General features: G+C 35.7%; 1 protein-coding gene across 2 annotated transcripts; it reads left to right on the top strand.

The window, feature by feature from the left end:
• The first annotated feature begins 39 nt into the window (after window positions 1-39).
• LOC107782380 (LRR receptor-like serine/threonine-protein kinase FEI 1) lies at window positions 40-14,483 on the top strand. 2 transcript variants are annotated; one of them, XM_016603260.2, is made up of 14 exons: window positions 40-353; window positions 922-1,154; window positions 1,864-1,999; window positions 3,701-3,772; window positions 3,843-3,914; window positions 6,986-7,057; window positions 8,147-8,218; window positions 8,321-8,392; window positions 8,963-9,054; window positions 10,057-10,221; window positions 10,335-10,667; window positions 11,755-12,000; window positions 12,625-12,758; window positions 13,774-14,483. In XM_016603260.2, the coding sequence occupies exons 2-14, from the start codon at window positions 1,058-1,060 to the stop codon at window positions 13,990-13,992; spliced, it is 1,782 nt and encodes a 593-aa protein (XP_016458746.1). In that variant the 5' UTR covers window positions 40-353; window positions 922-1,057; the 3' UTR covers window positions 13,993-14,483. The 2 variants fall into 2 exon arrangements, with proteins under 2 accessions (XP_016458746.1, XP_075086723.1); XM_075230622.1 differs by lacking the exon at window positions 3,843-3,914 and having other exon boundaries at window positions 42-353.
• The last annotated feature ends 697 nt before the right edge of the window (window positions 14,484-15,180 follow it).

Below are 15,180 nucleotides of genomic sequence, written 5' to 3'. Positions count from 1 at the left end.
ACCCCACTTTTAGTTCCCATCATCTCACTCTCTATTTTCTCTCTCTAAAAACCATTTGTGTTTCTCAATCTCAAATCTACAAATAGCGAATAATTAGCAAAGCAAAGAGAAGCTTTTAGAGAGAGAGGAAAAAAACCAATTTCTTTTTCTCTTTCTCTCTTTGTTGTGTTTTTTTCTTTTTGGTTCTTTCTATTTCTGTACTACACTTCCAACTTTACAGCTCACAACACTTACATTTCTCTCTCTCTCTCTCACACACACACACACACACACTCTCTCTCTCTTTATGTGTTTTGTGCTGAAATGAGCCAAGGATACTCACTTGTAGATCGAATCTAAGATTGTTTTCACAGGTACTACTGGCTCTGTTTATTTGCTTCGATATTTCTGTTAAATTTATTTTTTAATTTTTTTAAGTTGTACTGTGTGCATCAACAGTTGCACATTCTTTTGGGGTTTGATATTTGTAGGTTCTTTTGTATTTTTATTTATTTAGTGGAATTGGATGTTGTACTGAGTTCTTCAGCAGTTGTACATTGTTCTGCTTGCATACTTATAAAAGAAGAAGAAAAAGTTTGGTTTCAATTTTTTCCTGGTGGGGAGTTGGAATAGAGCTAATAAAGCTTCAGAATTTCACTATTATAACACTTTGAAATGTTAAGTATGAGTTAGAAGGGTTTCTCTTTTCTGAAATTAATGGAAGTGAGGGATTTAAAGAAGGTAACTTTAGTGCACAAGTGTGGATCAGACAACTATTTAGTTTATGAAGTGGCCAGCAGCGATAGCTGAATGAATTGCTTTGAGAATTATCTCTGGTTTTGTTACTCCATTTATTTAAAAATTATGTTTTTCCCCTTCAGTTCAACACTTGAAATGTTTCCTTGATCATAACGGGATGTTTGTGACTTTGTGTTTTGCCAGGGAACATTCCTTATCTTTTTCTGCTGCCTTATTTGTGGTGTCATCAACTTGTCAACTGTATGTCCAAAGGAGGCGCAGCGCAGCTTTGTGTATCAGATGATTTTTAGTAACATTATTATGCTTGACCAGTGCCGAGATGGGCAGCTTCTATCTGAAATTGCAGGAGCTGTTGCTTTTAAGCGTACTGTTATTTTTCATTGTTGTAGAAGTTGCACAAGCTCTCAGTCCTGATGGTATAGTTATTACTCTTGTCTTCGGTTTCCTGCCTCGGTTGTTCATGTTGTTTATAGTCTAGGTTCTAAGTCGTAATATGATACTCTTTCCGTTTCAATTTATGCGACACACTTCCCTTATTAGTCTGTTCCAAAAAGAATGATACATTTATATATTTGGAAACAATATTTTAACTTTAAACTTTCCATTTTACTCATTTTACCCTTAATGAGAAGTTTTTATAGCAAGATAAATTGAAAGCCTCACTAGAGCTTTACCCTTTAAGATTTTAAGACCACAAGTTTAAAAGTCTTCCTTTTTTCCCTTAAACTCTATGCCAAGTCAAACTGCGTCACATAAAATGAAAGTATGTGAATATCGGAGTTTGTGATAATTTATGGCATACTTGATGAAGATGATATATGATTTCCAGTTCTCTGGTTGAGTTTCTTATTCAATGAGTGTTACTTGTAAAAATTTCAGTGGAAGTTTTGTGAGGCGAATTCCCATTTAAACTTGTTTACGATATTCTTCTGGTAATAGAAATAAGATTTTGCCAAGCCTTTAGTTCTTATACGAATAAGTTGGTTTTTCAGTTGTTTAAAATCGAAAGAGCATAGTCAATATGTTATGGAACTATAAGGTGCCTCAGCTTTGACATTGTTACCCATCCCATCTTGTAAGCATTACAGGTAAATCCATAAATGACACAGTTTTCTATGTTTACAGGTCAAGCACTTGTTAATTTTAGGACCGCAATACCAAGTTCAGACGGTGTTCTTACGCATTGGAGACCAGAAGATGCTGATCCATGTGGCTGGAAAGGCGTGAAGTGTGACCTGAAGTCTAAGAGAGTTATATCCTTGTAAGTATCTGTTGAAATATTATTGAAATCATCTGTAATTGTGGTGATATTGTCTTGGCTCTAGCTATTGGGCAAATTAAATATTTTGGAAACAAATGTGTTTATCTGCATTGGTAGGATATCATGTGCTAGTAACTCCATTAGTTCTTTATCTCTGTTAATTTTGACTGCTATAGGGGGTTATGTAGATTCTATCTCGCTATAGGATTTTTGTTATCTTGTAGAACTGATGTTCTTGTTCCGAAAATGAATATAGTGCTGAATTTGAGATTTGGATTTTCTTTATCTTGCTTTTTTACTGCACTTTTTGGTAGGTATCTTGCTTCTGCACTGGGCTGACGTTTTAACAACCATTTGATTGCTATACTTGTCAAATGCTGACCTCATTATCTTCACGCCAATATTTCTTATGAACATTTCCACAATGCGAATTTTAAATGATTTTTACTTAAAAAATTGCCAAAGTTGAATATTTTAAGTAGCCAATTCCTTCCCAGGGCTTCTAACACTGTTTGAACTGTGTACAGCTATTGAAGTTGCAAAGACTTGTGGAAAAGCTAAAGGATATTTTGTAACTCCACATGTTGTTTTCCTTTACATCATCTCAATTAATTCTCTTCAAATGAACGGCGGATCATACAAGAAGCCTAGTAGTTTCCCTTTAAAAGAACACCAACTGTCTTGTCAACAGAATAGAAGAAGAATGAGTAACCATCATTGGGAGTTTGTCAACATATGAGAGAAGTCTATTCTTTATATATATCTGAAAAAAGATCCTTATAATGTTTATTGGGGAAAGTATAGCTTTCTGAACTAGAATGTTCGAAATTCAGCTTGGTTTTGGGTAGGTGTTAAATCATCTTTGGGTTCATCTGCTGTAGTTGAAAACATGTTGTTGCATAGTGTACCTAGTTGAAGCTTGTGGTGAGATAGCAATGTCTTGGTTGAATACATCTGGACCTCTTATTCTTCTCTGTCCAACTTTGGATAGGTGTAGAGGAACCACACCTATCCATCCTGAACTTGGTGGTTAAACTCTACTGTGGTGACAAATACTGTATGGGAGTTCCTAGGAAATAATAAAGGAAAAATCAACAATCAACAAGCCCAACATAATTTCAAACAAAATTACTCAAGTTATTGACTAAGTTGGCTCAATGTCATATCATATTCTGTAGTTTCAGTCCATGTGTGTTATCCTGTTTGGTGGTATCCTTATTGCAGAATTCTGGATTATCTCCAAACTGAGAAGTTATTTTGATTTTATCTTTCAATTCTCCTTAGGAAAAAAAGTTATTTTGATTTCCTATAGTGGCTTATTCTGAAGTACCTTCAGTTGCTTTCCTTGTGGTTTGACATTATTAATCGTAATGTCGTCTTGCAGATTCTTTTACCTTTCTCTCAGATACTTCTGGCCATTTAAGCTGGAAGTTAATACATTTAATTTTCAAGATAATTCTATTTAACTTGCCATTCCTTCTTCTGAAGGAGCTTCATTTGCTTTCATTGTGCATTGACATTATTAATTGCAGATTCATTTTACCTCTCTTCTCTGCTACTCCTTGCCATTTAAGTAGAAAGTTAATAGATTTAATTTTCATCAAACTTTTATTTCACTTGCCATTCCAAATGTTGCTAATTGCATTCGGAAGTTTATCTCATTTGAACTGCTAAAGGTGATTGTTGTCTTGAATCATCCAGGATCCTCTCCAATCACAAGCTAAGTGGACCTATTTCATCAGATATTGGGAAGCTAGACAGTTTGCAGATTCTGTATGTTTCCCTTCCTGTTCTCTTATACGTTGATTTTAGTATTTCTACATTAACATGTATGAAAATGCAGAGCTCTTCATGGGAACAACCTCTATGGGAGTATACCCCCTGAATTAGGAAATTGTACAGGGCTGAAATCTTTGTAAGTGTGCAATGTAGTTGTTTGATGTAACCTGCATATTTATTTATCATCTATCGAGATTCTGAAGTTTATCACTATTAAGCACTTGGATGAAAAGGAGGATCCCAACTTGTTTACATGATATACTGCATTTGATAGGCTTGTCTGAAAATTAGATAGGGCCTATTATGAGTCTATGAGAGATTGGAGGTATGTTGAACCCAAAATATTGAAAGGCAATTGAAAAAGGAAAGGACTTGATGTTGCATGTGCAGTGTTGTGAAGAGCGTGAAGCGAGGAAAAGCGACAAGCCCCTTTTTGCTTAAAGCGAGAAGCGAAGCGCTCTCTTTTTTGAAGTGAAGCGGAATTTTAAAAAAAATATTAAAATAAATACTGCATAGACAATGAAGAAGAAGAGGAGAATGATAATAAAATAAATACTGAAAAAGGTTACCCAACCAAAAACTCAAGGGGGGTTGGGAATCAAAGATCTAGCAGCACACAATAAAAGCATGATGATGAAGTGGTTGTGGAGATACAATATGGAGGATTCTGGGTTCTGGAAAGTTGTCATCAAAGCCAAGCATGGAGAAATGAATCACTGGTGTTCAAAAGTCTCAAGTGCTCCATACGGTGTGGGATTATGGAAAGGCATCAACAAATTATGGAGTACTTTTGCTCAGAACATCCACTTTGAAGTTGGGAATGGTACATACATCAGATTCTGGAAGGATAAATGGCTTGGAAACTCTACCCTCCAAGTTGCATTCCCTAACTTGTTCACCATAGTCCAAGATCCTAATGCGGTTATTGCTGCATACAGGGAAGGAGTCAATTGGGACTTGAAGTTCAGAAGGGACATGCATGATTGGGAAATAAACGAGCTGCTAGACCTTTATGCAAGACTACAACAAAGCAATGTTAACTCCCAAGCTGTGGATAGACTTAAATGGGGGAATCATGGTGGAGGCATCTACACAGTCAAGGTGGGATATCAACAGATGTGTTCTAGTAATCCCATGATAGATAACTGGCCCTGGAAACTTATTTGGAGAATCAAGCTGTCACTAAAGGTTATCTGTTACACCAGGAAAGTATTATATGAGGTATGCCTCACACAAGATAACCTAATGAAAAGGAACTTCCAGTTTCCTAACAGATGCTACATGTGTCAAAAGAAAGCTAAAAGTACCTGCCACTTGCTCCTACACTGTGAGGTGGCTTCAGACATATGGTACATGTTTTTTTGACTTTTTGGTCTCAAATGGGTCATCCCTTACACAGTCAAGGACGCTTATAAGAGCTGGAGTTTATAGAGAGTTGATGAAGCCATCAGGAAATCTGGTCAATGGTCCCTGCTTGTATTTTCTGGTGCATTTGGACAGAGAGAAACAAGAGATGTTTTGATGGAAACTCAACTCCTATAGGTTCTTTAAAGGCTATGTGTATTGCCAATTTGTTTTGTTGGTCTAGACAGTACCCTATCAGTAATATTGATCATCTTTTGGATTTCATTAGCTCCTTAGCTCTGGCTTAGCCTATTATGTATAGGAGCCGGAATATTTTTGTAAGCTCAAATGCCAAATCATGTACTTCTTGCATCTTCTTGATGCCATCTATTGAAATCACTTACTTTATCAAAAAAAAATAAAAAAATACTGCATAGACAACTAAGAATAAATGATATGAAAAAAATGACACTAAGTATGCCAAAAAATGGCAGTATAACTGAAACGAAAAATGGGCAGCATTTCGCTGCAATTTATCACTGAAACAGTGAAAGAAAATGAAGAATAAGAGGAGAATAAGAAAAAGAACTGAAGGGGAAAAAAAATTTCACTAGCATTTCGCTGCTATTTGGACACTGAAACAGTGAAAGAAAAAGAAGAGGAGAATGACAATAAAATATTTTTTTTTATTTTAAAAAAAATATTAAAATAAATACTGCATAGACAATGAAGAAGAAGAAGAGGAGAATGACAATAAAATAAATACTGCATAGACAACTAAGAATAAATGATATGAAAAAATGGCAGTAAGTATGCCAAAAAATGGCAGTATAACTGAAACGAAAAAATGGGCAGCATTTCGCTGCAACTTATCACTGAAACAGTGAAAGAAAATGAAGAAGAAGAGGAGAATGAGAAAAAGAAGAATTGAAGGGGAAAAAAAAAATTCGCTAGCATTTCGCTGTTATTTGGATACTGAAATAGTGAAAGAAAAAGAAAAAGAAGAAGATGAGGAGGAGGAGGAGGACCAAACTTTGATGATCTTGAAGTTAAAAAAAAGAGAGCCTTTTTAATTAATTAACATTTGGCAGCCCAGTTATAAAGAGAAGCGCTCCCTTCTGTCGCTTTGTTCACTTCCTCGCTTCTCGCTTTTTCAGGGGAAGCGATCGCTTTTGTGTACCTGATACGCTTCAGATCAGAGAAGCGCCACCAGATGCCTCGCTTCGCATCGCTTCTCGCTTTAAGCGAGGAAACGGTCGCTTTTAACAACACTGGGTTGTGTAATAGCTTAATATACTGTTACTTTTTTATTAGAAGAACTAAATTCTACTTAAAATATGTTCTAGGATTGCTCAAAATGACTATTGTGTTTGGCTACTCTGCAATGCTTGAATGTCCATGTATAATTAGATGGTTAAGGAGTAGCCTCTTTTCCCTTGTTTCTTTTGGTGCACCCATGAAGTTCCTTGTCATATGGGTGTATTTCGTAGAGAAACATAGCTTTTCTATTTTTTGGTATACTTCTTGTATACGGGTGCTTTTGTTTTGGCCCATTCATTAATGAAAATTTGCTAACTTGACTAAAAAAAATTAGATGATTAAAATTAAACATGACAACTTCAATCTATAAAAATATTGAGCGCTTCAACTGAAGAAGGCATACAATTTTCAACAATACTAGATTATATGGTCTTTGGTATAAGTACTAACCTTGATGTTAAAAATCTGAAGCCGTTGTTTCAGTTCTGATATGCTCACGAAAATTCAAGGGATTATTTCTTTTGCATTTGCATACATTTTGCTCTAAATCTTTATCAGTATACTGCCGACTAATTTCAGGCACTTCCAATCTCTTTAATGCAGATTTCTGCAGGGCAATTATTTAAGCGGATCGATTCCCGATGAGTTGGGGAACCTTTCTAAGCTTGAGAACCTGTAAGCTTCTTTTTCTAAGCATGCCCAAAAACATTAGTCAAATCAACTTTATAAAGTGGGAGCTTGTAAAAAAACTCTCCTTCATCTATTCTTAATTTCAACATTTTATATTAGTATTGGATAGTACTTCCTTCCTTTCATTTTATGTGGCACTTTTATTGGGCTCAGAGTTCAAGCATAAAAGGTACATTTGGATCTTCTGGTTTTAAACGCTCAATGACATTTATATAAAAGTATGTCATTAAGTAGTTGAGGTGTATTTGGATAGCTAGCTGTGATAGCTCAGCTATTTTTCTGTATTTCCCATTTGGTGATTAATAAGAAAAGTTAGTTACCAAAATAAAAGCATGTCATTAAGGGTAAAATGAGAAGTTTAAAATTAAACTGTTCTCATATATATTAAGGTGTAGTTTTTTTTGGAACAGACTAAAAGGTAAAGAGTGCAACATAAAATGGAATATCTAGATTTGATGAGAAAACATAGCAGGTCAGGCATCTTGTACAAATTGGACATTGAGAACATACGACCATGTCCATTGTGCTTTCTTAATTATTCTCAAGGATATGGGTTGTGGAGATAAGTGGGACAGATAGGACAATTTTTCATCACAAAAGTAGGACTTCAGTTTTGGTCCATGATCTTAGTCTCCGAGGAAAGGGACAGGAAACTTGATTTAGCTATCCAAAAAATATCAAGACAAAGAAAAGTATTCCTTTCGCCTTGAGTTTTCATTGTTTTAGAAAGTGCTCAGTTCATAAACTTATTGCTGGAAATCAATAAACTTACCCTTTATTTATCACAATAAAGGTGCTCAGTGTATTGTTGACTTGTTGCACTTCTATTAGACATTATATGGTATGAGCTATGTCAAACGATAATAATCAAACTTACTTAGTGCCCTAACAGTTTAACCAAATTGATGTAGAAACGATCTCTAATTCTTTTTTTAATCATTTTGGGAACTTTTATTTATCTGTTGCATATTGTATGTTATGACTTATGAGCTGTCTCAATTGGCATAAGATAACAATCGAACTTAGTGCTCCTACAGCTTAACCCAGTTGATGCTGGTTTATTAACTTTGGCAGAGATCTTTCAAGCAACTCGCTCAGCGGAAACATCCCTGCATCACTTGGGAAGCTGACAAATCTTGCCTCTTTGTGAGTGCCCTAGAAATTATTTATCTTAACTATGAGTCTAGATCTTCTTTAGGTGGGGTGTTTGGCAACTCATATTAATGTTCTCATATATAATGTTTACAGCAATGTATCAACTAATTTTCTGGTTGGGCAAATACCTAGTGATGGGCGCCTTGCCAACTTTGGAAATGAATCGTAAGTCCCAACGTTCTAAGTTCCTTCATGCTGAGTTGATTTTAATTGTCAAAGCTTCTAGATCTGTTCTTCTTGATCATTCTTTTCCTGATGAAACGCTGCCTGATCATCTATTTAGTAGATACCATAATAGTACCTGTATATGCTGTTGTTTATCTTTGTTTTCTAAAGTTTCTAATTCTTTTTATTGGTAAGACCTGTTTAAATACTCTCTGCATTGGTTTTTCTATTATCTTAAGCATGTTACTTTTATCAAATACCAGTATCTTGCTTTACTTTCCAACTATTTGTATTCAAAATACATAGAAGGAAATTGTAGTCAATGCTCAGGTAATCTTGAGGACTTTGGTGACCAGTTCATTCTTCTTACATCTGATCCATCAGTTCTGAAGGTCCATGACTGACTGGCAAGTGAATAGTAGGGGTAGCATTTAGTGTAGACCCTGTTCTTTATTTCATGTGCATAGAATGACCACCTTGATATGAATTATGACCTTACAATGGTAATTGACAACTTAAGCACTTGTCACTTTGTTAATACATCATTTTCCAATTTTTAACTTATGACAGCTTTCTCGGAAATCGTAAATTGTGCGGCCATCAAGTTAATGTGGTGTGCGATGCCGGAGGTCCTACATCATTTTCTCAGCCCCCCATTTCAGGTAAATATTATATGTGAGATGGTTCGTTATAAAATTGTCGTTAGATATTAAGTTGACTTGCTTGTTACCATTCTCAAAAAAAAGATATTAAGTTGACTTCATGTTTTATCTGTAAGAGGCCATAAACCTGTATCTACATAGATGTTGTTTTCTCATATGGTCAAGGGTACCTTCTAGTGTTTTTGCTGCTGAAATATCAGAACTCATCTTTCTGTTATTCCTATGTCAAGAAAAGCAGCACACATCATTACTATTTAACCCTCATCTGCATAACATTGTACATTCAAAATAGCAGTTTTTCTCCTTAAATTTTGAGTTTTATCTAGGTTATATTTTTGTATACCCACTCTCACCTGAAATTGACTGAAATATTTAAGAGAACATTGCTTAGGAATATTCTCCTCCCTGTACCAAGACAAAACCTTGTACTTCAAATGGTTGAATCAGATAATTTATATGTGCTTGTAGTATTATGTATGTATATAATGTGTGAAGAGCATTACATTATGGCTGCTCGCATGGGTGTGGCCTAGTGGTCTGGGAGGAGAACCATGTGGTCTCAGGTTTAAATCCTAGCGGAGGCAAAATATTACTAGGTGATTTCTTTTAATCTGCTTAAGATTGGTGGGAGGTAGTAGGTACCCGATGGAATAGTCGAGGATTTAAACTCAGGTTTAAATCCTAGCGGAGGCAAAATATTACTAGGTGATTTCTTTTAATCTGCTTAAGATTGGTGGGAGGTAGTAGGTACCCGATGGAATAGTCGAGGTGCACACGCTGATCTCCGAACACTTCCGTCAATGAAAATAAGAGCATTACATTATAGCTTGATTATTTTTCTTATACCTGTGCTTCAAGCATTAAGTAGGTGTGTGATTTGTTGAGTGTATAACTTTATGACATGTTCAGTTGAATCTGTATCTCGTCTTTTCCTTCTCTACTCTTCCTAGTTTCCTTTTTTTGTTGTGTTTCATGGTAACATCTGATCCGCAATCTTTTCAGCCGAAAACCAAAATAAGAAGAAGTATTCTGGTCGACTACTCATAAGTGCCTCTGCAACTGTTGGGGCACTGCTACTGGTGGCGCTGATGTGTTTCTGGGGCTGTTTCCTCTACAAGAGACTGGGTAAAAATGACGGCAGAGGCCTTGCAGTGGATGTTGGTGCAGGTCCTGAACCCGTGCAGAAACTACTATTTTGATGTTCTTATTATTTGTTTCGTCCTTTTTAGTTCCTTACATCAAATCCTTTTGTTTAGTTATCGAAATTCTTAATCCTTTAGGTGCATCCATTGTGATGTTTCATGGAGATTTGCCTTACTCTTCGAAAGATATCATCAAAAAGTTGGAGGCTTTGAATGAAGAACACATAATTGGTTCTGGGGGATTTGGTACCGTTTACAAGCTTGCAATGGACGATGGCAATGTGTTTGCTTTAAAAAGAATTGTTAAGATGAATGAGGGATTTGATAGATTTTTTGAAAGAGAGCTTGAAATTCTCGGAAGCATTAAACACCGTTATCTGGTTAATTTGCGAGGATATTGCAATTCTCCAACATCAAAGTTGTTGATATATGACTTCTTATCCGGAGGTAGCTTAGATGAAGTTCTGCATGGTAAGATATTCTTCCGCTTTTAATTATTGCTGCTTATGGTAGGTGAGGATGTCCGCTTATTTATGAATTTAGCATGTACACTGGTGTTCAGTGGAAATACTTTGGACATTTTGCCTCATTTTCGCTGCAGTCTTGAGTAATCATAGCGGAATGCTGTTGGCGTCTTCCATGTGCTGCTCTTCATTCTACATTAGGTTATGCTGCTTGATGACAATTAAATATCACTACCACTAGCAATCCAATATATCATTTTGTTATAAGACAATCTAATATATTGTCTCCATAAAATTAGAAATATTGAGTTGAGCTAAAGTAGCAAGTTGGCATTTGAATAGTGGAAAGTAGCGGACACTTAGATGATAGAGTCCTGCTCAATTCTCTCAGGCTGTGATAGGTCTGAAACTTGTGTCTGGAGCTTTCTTTGCTATATACTCTTTTTTTTCTATTTGACAAATTTATTCCCAAAAACTGAAAGGAATAGACAGGGTGAAGCAGTCTAATGTGGAGATAATAGAGTTTAAATTGCATATCATAATGTTGCTATAGAACATTGAATATAGAACGTCAAATGGTGTGGTTTTGCCTTCAGAAGGCAGCCAGCTTGCAGCCGTGTTTGAGTTGGTATATAAAATAGGCACAACAAAAAGGGACTCAAGACATGACAATATAGTTGAGGTTAGCCAATTATATACCATACTAATCAAAATTAAAGAGTAATACGTTGCAAGTCTTCAGAAAAAAACACAAAATATATGTTAACGTAGTATAGTGGCTTCAAAAGAATGACTCATCACAATTAAAAAAAATGTGCTAACTCAATTTCAACCTCGCATTCTTGTGTGAGAAGTGGAAGCCAACGTGAATACCTGAATGTAAGTGTCAATGACATTCTGCAAATGGTTGTTTTGCTGTTAAAAATCAAAAAGAAAAGTGAAAAAAGATGAATAGCCTAAGCACGATCTTCTGACTTGTTAACTTGCTCTTGCTGTTGAGGATTTTCTGTAGTTGCTCTAGCGAATGTTAGAGTCCTGAATTAAAAAGGCTTTCCCAGTTATACATGAAACTTTTTTTTAATGTTTCTATACAGAGAGATCTGAACAACTAGACTGGGATGCACGGTTGACTATTATAATGGGAGCTGCAAAAGGGCTGGCATATTTACATCATGATTGTTCCCCTAGAATAATACACCGAGACATAAAGTCTAGTAACATTTTGCTTGATGGAAATTTTGAGGCTCGGGTATCTGATTTTGGACTGGCCAAGTTGTTGGAGGATGAGGAGTCTCATATCACAACCATTGTGGCTGGCACCTTTGGTTATTTGGCTCCAGGTACATACATGCTTTAACATATATGTTCTTCCTTTAAATTTTGGACACTTGTAAACATTTCATATCTCTAAAGTATGAAGAAATAATTCATGTTTATTGTAATAGCTGGGACCTGCGCGAGTGTTGTCTGGTTTTCCTCTGTTTGTAATCAATAATCATGTTTCAACTCTTCTTTTAAGTACACGACTGTCAGTAGTTTTTCCTCTTTTCATACTTGCTTTCCTTTGTCTCAACTAGAAAATATGAAGTTTAGTTTAATAACAGAGGGACTGAGAGGAAAAATTTTCAATTGTGGAAGCTTCTTATTTTGGTCTTTCGAAGGCACAGTATGAAATCCTTATCAAAAAAAAAAAACCAAAGAAGACGCAGTATGAAATATTGCTTTTTGATGCAATCAGTGTCTTGCTGCATCAGTTTGTATTAAGTAAGCTCTTTTTTATTTCCTACAATAAAAGCAGATGTGTAAGAGCTTGGATCAAAGATTGGTTATTCTTAATGAACCTAGTTCTCGTAGCCATGTATGGAGATGCCTAGTACTGTACTCTGTTTGGTAAATGTTATTTTCTAATCTGTTGCACATTTTCCGTTGTTTATGCGACCTGTTGGTTTTGCTTTATTTTCCAGAGTACATGCAGAGTGGTAGAGCTACAGAAAAGACTGATGTTTATAGTTTTGGAGTTCTGGTTCTTGAAGTAGTAAGTGGGAAGCGGCCCACTGATGCAACATTCATTGAGAAGGGCCTCAACATTGTTGGCTGGGTATGTAATGCCACTAATTTCTTCTTGCCTGAGTTTATTCAAATTTATGGTCTCTTTCTTCTTATTCCTGACATTCCATTGATTGATTAGGCTAACTTGTAGTCTTTAAAATCTATAATTTTATGACAATCTACTGTCAAGGTAAATGTTATTTGGAGTTGAAAGATAAATACTTTAGAAATGTTATTTAATAGGTGAAATAATAGATGGGATGTCTCCACTTTGATGCAAGTTGTGCAACTGAAACTCATCTTTCTAGAAACGAAAGGTTCTGAGTACAGGAAAGGAGTATGATATTATTATAGCTTGAATCACCATGCTACTCATTATTTGAACACTATGAACCACAAATCAGAGATGTAATTTCTCCACATGTATAGAGATTGTAGCTGTTAAACTTAATTCTGGAACTCACTCTAGTATAGATATTTTGGCTCCAGTGGGTAGAAGGGCAGTTGTTGATATGTGAAAATACATGAGGATGAGCAACGAGCATAATGAAATATTGAGGTCAGATATACACTAGAGAGATGATCTATGCAGTTTGCTCAAAAATTTGTATGGCAGATATGGGTTAAGTTTTTCTTTTCTTTAATTTCTTTATAGGTTGGAAGTAGTGCTTGAAGCACAAAACTATGTTGTTGACGAGAAAACAAAAATTAAGTCTTCGAAATAAGCAACTGCCAGTCTAGCAGATGACCCAAATGCAAGTGCTAATCAATTTAAAGACTGAATTTCTGGTTTTCGTGCTAATCAAATCATGTGAAGTGAAAACCATATCGGAGCTTCCACTATATATTTATTTTCCATTTATGTTACACGTTTCTAGTTTCTGCATATCAAAAGCAAACAAGAAGAGTTGCCTATTGCTGAATGGGCAACGGCCCCTCCCCCTAAAGGAAAAAAGGAAGTTTACAACTTGACGTATTCTATCCAAGGCCAGTGGGACCTTCTGTTCATAAACCTGACTTTCTGAGTTATCGTATTGATCTTAAATCTTATATCCATAATGCAGTTGAATTTTCTAGCTACTGAGAGTAGACAACGGGAGATAGTTGATCCACATTGTGAACGGGTACAGACGGAAAGCTTGGATGCCCTGCTTTCAGTTGCCACACAATGCGTCTCTTCGAATCCTGAGGAGAGGCCCACAATGCACAGAGTTGTACAGATTCTTGAATCTGAAGTCATGACACCTTGCCCCAGTGACTTCTATGATTCAAACTCCGATTGAAGGTTGTAGCTAAAATTAGAAGAGAATTTAATGTGGAGTGTGTCTGCTGCGTCATGCAACAATACTGAAGAATGGTACCAGCATAGTCTGGGGATCAAGATCTGCAACAATTAGCAGTCTACTCTGTTTATTCATTCTTTCTGCAGATTTACCACAAGAGAAAAAGGCCTTCTCAAAACCTGAGTTGCCAGTTAGTCACTGCGGCATTCAGTGTGCTTAGTTGTATTTTTTTATGTTTCAATTATTTTTCTCCCCTGGTTTCAAGCTTTTCTTACCCCCCCCCCGGTTGTATGGGGTACCAGTGTTATGGGTAATCGAATCCCTCTTTTCTTGTTGTATCTTCCCTTTGCCTTTTTTGTAGCCTTTCTTGAAAATTTTATTTGTATATGAAATGATTAAATTGATTTGACATCAACCTTGTGCTAGATTGATCTCATCTCATTTTGTATATTGTAATTCACCAGAATAATTGATATATGGGTTGGCTGAAAGTTATGCTTTCTCAGTATACTTTTGTATTTGGTATTCGGGGGGCGGCTCAAAGGGGAGCTAATAAAGCCTTTGCTTTTATTTTGGGGCCTCAAAAATTTTAATAGTAAATTTATGATTTTATTATTAATTAGACAATATCATAATTTGTAGAAAAAGAGATACAAAGTCATTGTAAAACTATTAGAAAAAAAAAGAAGGAAGATTGCATGTTTTTTAATAGTAGAGTTGGAACTTTGAATTGATAAATAAAGTTTTTTACCACAAGATCTAAGGTAATGTATTCCAAACTTGTGGATAATATCTTACTCTCTAAGAATTATATCTTACCAATATAAATAATAATATTAATATAAAACGCATGTTAAGATCTTGAAAGTTTTATGTCTTTTTAGAATATTACACTCATGATTTCAAGAAGAAGAAAGAGCGATTGAATCACGGAATCTGCTTCAAATGAATGTGACAAGATTTGGTGGATGATGTCTAGTACTAGTTATTTCTCTGTAGCAAGTGCCAAAAAATTTAGGTCCAAAAGAAATTCATATACCTTTCATCATCTTCACTGAGCCGTGGTGCTTCTTCTTCTTCTTCTCCATTTCCCGCATCCCGTTTTCGTTTAGACATGTTTTGCTAGTAATGAGAGGTGGACGAGAAAATGATCGAATGGTCCTGAATGTATAAGGGTTGGACTGTTTT

Source organism: Nicotiana tabacum, chromosome 15 (assembly GCF_000715075.1).
Source record: "Nicotiana tabacum cultivar K326 chromosome 15, ASM71507v2, whole genome shotgun sequence".
NCBI lineage: Eukaryota > Viridiplantae > Streptophyta > Magnoliopsida > Solanales > Solanaceae > Nicotiana > Nicotiana tabacum.
Note: the sequence above shows the minus strand (reverse complement) of the source record. Positions and strands in the feature narration are given on the sequence as shown.

Coding starts and splice junctions, on each gene's coding strand:
- LOC107782380 (XM_016603260.2), top strand. CDS start 1,058: ATGGGCAGCTTCTATCTGAAATTGCAGGAGCTGTTGCTTTTAAGCGTA. Junction 7,058..8,146: donor CTTTCTAAGCTTGAGAACCT/GTAAGCTTCTTT, acceptor TAACTTTGGCAG/AGATCTTTCAAGCAACTCGC. Junction 9,055..10,056: donor TTCTCAGCCCCCCATTTCAG/GTAAATATTATA, acceptor CAATCTTTTCAG/CCGAAAACCAAAATAAGAAG.